Source organism: Gossypium raimondii, chromosome 3 (genome assembly GCF_025698545.1).
Source record: "Gossypium raimondii isolate GPD5lz chromosome 3, ASM2569854v1, whole genome shotgun sequence".
Classification (NCBI taxonomy): Eukaryota; Viridiplantae; Streptophyta; class Magnoliopsida; order Malvales; family Malvaceae; genus Gossypium; species Gossypium raimondii.
In genome coordinates, this window is record NC_068567.1 from 20044605 (window position 1) to 20054048 (window position 9444).

General features: G+C 38.5%; 1 protein-coding gene across 1 annotated transcript; it reads right to left on the bottom strand.

Annotated features, from left to right (window-relative positions):
- Positions 1-7247: 7247 nt before the first annotated feature.
- LOC105793821 (aldehyde oxidase GLOX) lies at positions 7248-9186 on the bottom strand. Its single transcript, XM_012622672.2, has one exon. The coding sequence runs from the start codon at positions 9091-9093 to the stop codon at positions 7447-7449; it is 1647 nt and encodes a 548-aa protein (XP_012478126.1). The 5' UTR covers positions 9094-9186; the 3' UTR covers positions 7248-7446.
- Positions 9187-9444: the final 258 nt, after the last annotated feature.

The window sequence follows — 9444 nt, forward strand, 5'->3', positions numbered from 1 at the left end:
TTTCTGAACCGAAGCCTATTCCAATAGAACCTGAAGATGTTGAAAAGAGTTCAGATGAAGAAGAAAATCCACGATTCAGAGCATACTCACCTCCATCTCACATGTATAATGTTGATCTGTTTGCACATGATGTGTTGGAGTTTCCAGATCTACCACACCGGTTGCGTGATCGTACAAGTTCGGGGGCTAGATTCGGGTGAATTTGAAGTTGGTAATAAGTTTTCCAACAATGATAGTTTTATTGGTGCTTTGAAACAACATAGCATCAAAAACGGTGTTAACTACCACGTCGTTAAATTTAAATTTGATAAGTTTGAGGCGAAGTATGCCGTGCAAGACGACACATGTTCATGGAAAATCTACGCCTAGTTGAGGAAAAGGACAGGGTTGTGGGAGATAAAAAAGTACAAAGGTCCACATACATATGCTGTAGGTACGGTATTGACGGTTTCTGAATAATACCGTTATTATGTAATATTGCATTATTTAATGTACTCCGTTTATAGGTGTTTCACAAGATCATCCTAAGATAGATTCAGCTATGTTAGCTAGCTTGATACTGCCCACGGTGAAAGCAAATCCCAGGACTTCAGTGCCGGTGTTAATTGCCAATATTCGTATCCAAATGGGGTACACGCCTTTTTACCGCAAGGCTTGGATAGCTAAGCAGAAGGCGTTGGAGAAGATGCATAGTGGGTGGGACGCCTCATATAATGAAATATGGTAGTGGTGTCAAGTGCTAGAGAGATACGTCCCAGGTGCCACCACAGACCTTGAAACGGAACATGCGTACTACAACGGCCGATTGCTACGTGGATGCCAAGTGTTCAAATGCCTGTTTTGGACATTTAAACAATGCCAAAACGCATTTCCATACTGCAAGCCATTGATACAAATTGACGGTACCTTTATGCTTGGTAGGTATACTCATCGGCTATTGCTTGCAGTGGCACAGGATGGCGGTGGGAGAATTCTTCCAATTGCGTTTGCAATAACACCGAGGGAGTCATCTGATGACTGGGATTTCTTTCTATCTAGGTTAAGGAGGCATGTGTGCCCCCAACCTGATATCTGTGTTATTTCAGATCGGGGCACCGGTATACTAGCTACATTTGATCGACAGGGAAACTTATAGCAGTGCATACACCATCGATATTGCCTAAGGCACGTTGCTTCCAACTACTACAGGTAATATCCATCTAAGAGTGAACGACGACAAGTGACCAACATGGGTATTTAATCTCTATCTGTGTTATTTCGTTTGTCAATTTGAATTAATTGTAAATGTAGAAGTGGTATGTAATATTCGCTATGAACTTATATTGGCAGGGTATGAAATAAATAAAGACCGTTTTAACAAAATGTTGACAATTTTACGTTCAATTAATAGAGAAGGCGCGGACTACCTTTGCAACATACGTTTCGAACAGTGGGCACAAGCATACGACGGCGGCCTACGATATGGTCATATGACCTCAATCCTGGTTGAATGCATAAATTCTGTTCTAAAAGGAATGCGCCATTTACCAATAACATCGGTTGTGCGAGAGACATATTTTCGTTTGGCGGCGCTATTTCCAAAGCGAGCAGCGAGTTATGCAGGCCAGATACAGGGAGGTCATGTATGGTACAGTAAGGTAGTGCAAGAAATTAACAAGGCCAAGGCGCGGGTGAACACCATGCACACAGTGTGTCACGATCGAGACAACTTATGGTTTCACGTGATAGAGTTTGACAGACCGTACCAGGGTGTTGTTGGCGGACAATATCGTGTACACTTGCGAAATAGGACTTGCGACTGTGGGATGTTTGATGCACTTCATTGTCCATGCACTCATGTTATTGCAGCTTGTCAGAATCTCCGTCTGGATTCGATGAGCTATGTGGACGAAGTGTACAAATTAGAAAACATGTACAATGTTTGGAGACACGTTTTCCCACCGGTCCCAGATGAACGTAAGTGGCCGCCCATATCTCTTGCTCCTTTTAAGTTGTTACTGGATAGAGAATTGCGTTGCAAACCAAAGGGTCGACCTTGCTCGACTAGAATACGTAACAATATGGATATCCGAGAAACAGCCAGTCAACAGAAATTGTGCGGATGGTGTAGGAATCCAGGCCATACAAGTCGATCATGCCCAAATCGCAATAGTTGAATGTCATTGTAAACAAATTATATTTTTTTGTACCAATCAAAACATTTTGTAAAATCTAACATTTTGTTAGTCAAATTATTAATTGTTAATTGTATTAATTGTTAGTAAAATTATCAAATTATATCAAATTATTAATTGTTAGTACCAATCAAAACATTTTATAAAATCTAACATTTTGTTAGTCAAATTAATAATTGTTAATTGTATTAATTTTTAGTAAATTTATCAAATTATATCATATTAGGGTTAGGGTTAGGGTTTTTGTTAAGATTAGAGTTTTTAAGCTAAGGGTTTAGGGTTTTTAAGTTAATGGTTAGAGTTTTTAAGTTAAGGGTTAGAGTTTAGGGTTAGGGTATTTGTTAGGGTTTGTCAATTAAATTATAAATTTAATTATAAATTATAAATTTATAAATTTTTAATAAATTAGTTTAGGATTTTTAAGTAATAACTCAAATAAATTTCTATTTTATTACATTAAATAATATTAAAATATTCAAAATGTTTGTACAAATATATTAAAATACAAATCAATCTCCGTGCCCACCGGATTCAGTGCCACATGGCGACCGTCACGATTCACATGACCGGATTCCTCCTTTGTCCACTTTCAATGGGGTTGTGGTTGCTCGGCAGGATTCAGTTCTCCGGTAGGGCATCTGGTTGTCGGTGTTGGGACGATGAGCCACCTTGATAGAATAGTGAATGTGGAGGTGTTTGCATCAACAACGGCGACGATGTTTGAAACTCATACGGTGATGGGGATTGGTAAAAAGAAGAGCTCCTCGACGGCCCCTCTTGCGATCCCTCGTGCGACGCTGGCCTATACATCAGCAGTCCACTCGGCGTAACGGAAAATGAAGATGAACCGGGCCATTGGCTCCAACCTGCCATAGGACTTGGAAAAGGAAACATATAAGGGTTAGGATACATAAAAGGGCTAGGATACGCACCTGGCATTATCTGAAAAGGCTGTGCCGTGGGTATCGTTGGTTAAACTGCTAGGTCAGGTGACTGTGTCCGTGCTCTCGCTGGGCCCAGTGATTGAATGGCCGCTGATGATGGGCCGGGTGAATGTTTGGGCCTCGTTGATGGGCCTGCATCGTCGTCTCTTCGTCTTGGATTTAAAGGCCCACGTCGTTCCCTTTGGACACGTAATTGCCACTACCTCTCCTCTACCGACAGTAAATACGGCTTGCTATGGATCCTAAACCATGGCATGTATTCCGGCACACACGCTATCTCCGGAACGATGATCGGTTCTCGAGTAGGTATATAATCATACCGATCTTCCCACATTTGGATGTAGTGGGACCAGAATCTCAGCCAATCCGCATGCAATTACCGTAGGTCGATTTTGTGGTGATCATCAAACACCTCAGGTGCCACGGGAATCGGTTGTCTACATTTAAATTGCCGTAACACTCTGTCTGACTGGTGCATCTCCACGGTCGCATAGCTGATCAACGCGACTTTCGCGTGCCAAACATTTGCATTTTGGAATAACTCATCCGGAATTACTGCCCGAATTGCCAGATCCTCGTATGGTGTCCATTGAAACTATATGAACATGATAGAAATATTAGTTATATACATAAGATTAAATACTAAATACTAAATACCAATCGACTAGCTCATGATGGAAATATCAATTTTATTTAATACTTACATGTGCTTTCGACTGTTGGTCTAATAGAAGCCGTATATCTTCAAGAGAGGTAGGTAATCGAACATAACTTGCCTGATGGTTCCACCTAATTAAATAAAATTTTAGCATACTATTATTTTTAAAAAGCTACATAATAATTGTAAAAAATCTAATATAAAATTTACCTCGTTATGAGTGGGAATGTATATGGGTGGTCCACTTGATGACGTAGAAATGGAAAGCGAAACCATGCCCATGACTGCAGTATTGACAGGCAACCTCCGATTTTCGCTTTACTCGATCGCGTCGCCCCGCACATCTCCCAATATAATGTTGCCAAGACAGCAGACCCCAAACTCAATTCATTAGCTGCTCTAAAATCAACGAGTTTCAGCAGCCATCTTAGATGTACAAGGTTTAGTGACAAGTCCGGCATTAGATAACCTCCAATTATTTGAAGAATGTATGCCCGAGCATATCAAATTCTTTCTACTTCGGTTGAACCATCATCCGGATCCGGGAATGTGTCTCGTAACCAGCCCATCTCAATTCGACCTCCATTAATTTTCTCCGGAATAGCGCCCAAAAGCTCGTAGCACACCGCTCCCCAATCGCTAGATTGAACAAACCCGGTGACTGGGTACCCGTCCATCGGCAATCCCAATTGCAGATTGACATCTTCCAAAGTGATAGTGCACTCTCCACATGGAAGATAGAATTTGTGCGTCTCGGGTCTCCACCTCTCGATCAACGTACTGATAAGTTTCGGGTCCAACTTGCATCCCCGGCCTACCGTCGCCACGTGCCAAAAACCCGCTTCCCGTAGGTAATTCTCTACCAACGGTGATGGAGGACCATACATATTCCGGATATAGCATTCCAATATCTGATCTACAGACTTTTATAACAAATAATAAATTAATAATGATCTAAAAATGCATAAATAAAAAAATCTTAAATAATATTTAAAAAATAAATTTAACACTTACCATTTTCATTTGTTAGACGGATATGTGCTGGTTATTAAGACAAATCAATTCTCCGACCATTACTAAATTCGTACAAATTTTTACGATTTAAAAAAATTAAAAAATTAATTTTTTTAAAAATAATTAAAAATAGGGATTTAAGAGAAATTTAAGAGGAAATTGAGAGCAAATTGAAATTAAATATGGATTTGAGAGAAATTTGGAAGGAAATTGAGAGCAAATTGAGAGGAAATTGAGAAAATAATTGAGAGAGGATTAGTTTGTGAAAAAAAATGAAAGGGTGGGGGGTTTTATAGTTTTTTTTTTACTGTTGGGGGGGCAACGGTAAAAAAATGACTGTTGCACTGTTCACAGGCGGGGAAAACGCGTCCCTAGGGGCGCGCTACATGGCAACAAAACGCGTCCACGTTAGCACGCTTTGCCTATGTGTCAACATAACGCGTCCACGTAAGCGCGCTTTGTTGCCACGTAGGCAAAGCGCTCCCTCAGGGACGCGTTTTGCTGACACGTCCCCTGACATCGCGCTGACGTGGATGCATTTTTGGGGAAAAGGGCCCATTCCTGTAAATAATAAAATACCGGGCCCGTTTCGATAAATTTAAAGAAAAAGGGCTTTTAATGATATTTTTCCCTTTATTTTTGTAACAAATAAATTTTTAATATATTTTTACTCGATTGAAATATCAGTGATACCAACTATGACTGCTATTCAGATAAAGGTTTCAGTAATCTATTGTGCTTTAAAACATTTCAGCAAGTCCTCTTTTGTTATTTGTTATGTGTTAGTGATGTAATCAGATTCGAAAACTTCCATTTCTTGACTTGCAGTGAGGGAATGGAGAATTTTTAATGAGATTGATTAGCTGATCGGGTACATTAAGCAACTGCAATTCTTTCACTAAAAATATCATAGAAGTTGAATTCTATATTAGGAAACAAATTACATTTTGTTCTTTTTATTTTAAAAAAATTCTTATACATTAAATCAAAGATTAAATGGATTTTTTATTAAAATTTTATCCATTTCAACTGTTAAAATTAACATGACTAATAAAATAATCAAATAGTTATATGTGACGCATTATATGTACCACATTATAATGTACATAGATAAATTTTTAACAGTAAAAATAGATGTAAATTTTAACAAAAATGATCAATTTACAATATATATTATAAATTAATTTATCTATTTTTTAAATAAAGAAAACAAAATACAATTTAATTTCATAATAATTTTACCCAATTCCCTCGCATAAATGGGGATCGAGTGATCAACAATGCTTGTGTGTATGTATATTTGTTTGCTTTTTGATGTTTCTACTTGATTCAGATACAGTGTAGTATGCACCCCTTGTTTCAAGCTTTTCTTTATTAATAAATAATTTTATTCTCTTAGAGAAAAAGAAAGCGGGTAAGTAAGGGTAGTCCCCATTGGTGCATCAAACCATGTGCCTCTTCCTCTCCACTACTTATTGGCTATCCATCCATTGTTGCACTATTTAATTACGTCTAATAATTTTTATCACCACCCCATGTCGTTTTGTAGTTTTCCATTATTATTTGCAAACCACAAAAGGTAATTTCATTAAGCAATTTAACTAGCGTTCGTCAATACAATAGTACGAAGCTCGTTTAGATAATCCACATCAAAACAAACCTCATCTACATTTGATAAACCCATGCCGTTAAGTGATTGCCATCGCGCCACTCTCGATTGCTTTGGTAACATTGGTTGATTGAGCAGATTATGGGATGAAAAAGCTCCTAGCATGGTTAAGTGCTATATGTGGTGGGGTGAGTCTTCCATGCAACATCTCATTGATTTTGAATAACGGGTTCAAGTATCGTGGATGAAAAAAATAATGATGAGAGAGTTTGTCTTTATTTAAATATCTGGTTTAACTCAATTTTGAATTTAATCCAAGTAACAGGAGTATAAAAAAAAACTATTATTTTCAGAGTCTAATCACAGATATTATCACTAAGCTATATAACTTCCATGTGCTTTTTTATTTTTATTTTTTATTATATGCCGAAATGAGAGATATTCCTCACTTCGATTGCTTTAGATATATAGACCACATACAAAGTTACAAAGAAACCCCATCATTATTGAGCCAAAATTTGCATGCCCGTGAACTTTAGAATCACAACCAGCCCCGTGATTACACAATTTCTAGAAAAAAAACCATCGTTTTACTCGTCCGACTTCTCTCGTTTGTATCCATCTTCTGATCCAACACAACTTAGTAGTTTATAACTTTCTCTCCAACATCCACACATGAATGGCATATAAAAATGACATTAATTAACCCATTTTAATCTATCCCAATGGGCCCATATAGATCTTGTATGTTACCGGGAAAAATCGGAGCTATGCAACACGACCAGGTGGATAATAAGAGGTAAATGACCAACCCCACAGTGTTCATTATTATTTGAGCTAAAAGTAACTTGTCAAAGCCATTGGGTATATATCATAATTTGACCATATATAATGAATAAAAGAACCAAACATATCTATGTCACATTTCGTAATAATAATAAGTATATAGACCAGCAAGGAATCAAACTAATCTTTAACGACCATGCAAATTAGCAGAGCATTTGTTTTTGGATATTTGAAAGAAATCGAAGAATCTTTTTGTCTTCTTTACTGCAACTTGACCCAAATTCCCATGCTGGGAATGTCTTGATGGACCACAAATAAAAGATAAAACCCTGCTGGCGCAAGATTACCCGATCTTGGCGTCCTTACCTCAATGTTATACCTTGATTCCCCCAAAGCTGTTATTTTGTCATTTCCAAGTACAAGCAACCTTTGATTCATAGAGAATGAATGTGTATTGAAAGCTGGTGCCACCATTGTTATCCACACTAATTTTTCTTCTACTTTACCCCTAATCTCCATTTCAAGTGTTAGCGTTTTCCCGTAGCTGATTCCCGACATTGAGTTTGGACCAACGATTGTTGGTCGCAAATTGTTGAATTTAGCCTCCAAATACGGCGGACAGAATGCCTCTAAACTTAGTTCAGTAGGGAATAGAACACTTGTAAAATTGTAATAAGTATGAGGATTGCTTCCACCAACTAAAACTCTGCCATCACGAAGTAATGCTGCTGTGGAGTGATACATCCGTGGAATCTTGGTCGGGGTATGTGTTTCGAAACGTGTTCCGATTTTGTTATCCGGCCGGTATAAAACCGGATTTAAAACCGGGTTCCGACCAAATTCCCAACCAGCTGACCCTGACCCGGCCCCATTAATGAGCAAAACGTTACCGTTTGGAAGCAATATCATGTCACCCATAACTCTAGCTAGTGGCATAGTCTCGATGACCCATTTTGGGTTGGGGTCGGTTATTATGATCCTGGCGCAAGTCTTCAAGGCTCCAATGAACTCACCTTGTGTGGCTTGGGAATAAGATCCTTTAGGAGCACCTCCACACACCAAAACTTCAGCTTGAATAGCTGATGCTTTGAAGTTCTTCAATGGAAGCAAGACAGCCGAACCAGTGCTTGGATAGCTTCTAGGATCGCCACCTGGAATTGTCGGATACCTCTTGACAACTTTATTTTTCACGTAATCAAGCAAAATGGCTCGATTGTTAGCGAAAACAAATAAGTTTCCATCAACATTAAGGAAAACAAAAGGGTAGAGATTGTTCTCGACTTCTCGATCATTGGTTTCAAACAAGAAAGGCAAATCGAACGTGTTGGCCGCTATGTTTTTAGGAACAAACTCGTAGTTAAATTGCTTTCGACCGCCGACAATGATTTGTCTTCCATCTGGCAAGATATGGTTGGTCGAATACCATCTTCTGGCTGCTAACCCGTTATTTGATTCTTGCCAATCGCATGAACTGCACGGGCTAAAGACCCTCACTTTACGTTCACCGTCATTGAAGCCACCGGTTTGGACTAGATCACCATTGGGCGTGACGGCACCGGAAGAGCACCAGACGTCGGTTTGGACCATAAGTGGCCTGAACTTATTCGATAAAACATCGTACTCAATTGAATGCGCCGTGCAATCCTGTTTGAGAGCAGTGTCATTCAAGTCAAAACGGCATTTCCCTTTCGGTAGTGGCAGATTTGATGGCCCAAAATCAGTTCTATCAAAGGCAACGACACGGTCATTGCTAAGGAGTTGCATGTGCATGGCGGAGATGCCGATGCTTTTTTGCAGGAGTTGCCACCTTCCGCCAGCTGCGGCGGAGGTGAGGATGCGTTGACATGGGTGTGAGGTACAGAGGAGTTGAAACAATAAGACTGACAAAATAAATGTTAATGATGACATGTTTGGTTGGGAGATACGTTTCTTTCCTAACGCTGTTTGTTCTGTCCTATTTATAAAATTAATCCCTCGAACACGTTTTACTCATAAATGTAATTTAATAAGATTAATCGCTTAAAGATTATGGTATGTGATTGCAATGCAATTTGTTATATAGATTATCATACGACTTCATTATGAAAATATTCAAATTTACTTATTTCAAATGGATATAGACTTTAATTTGATTAATTGTATGCATTTATATATATGAATTTATTTTTAGGTGGGATATTGAATCATTTGTATATGTGATATGTAAATATAAAATGATGTTACTTGATGTTATTATAAGTTATTTATGAAAATTTAATC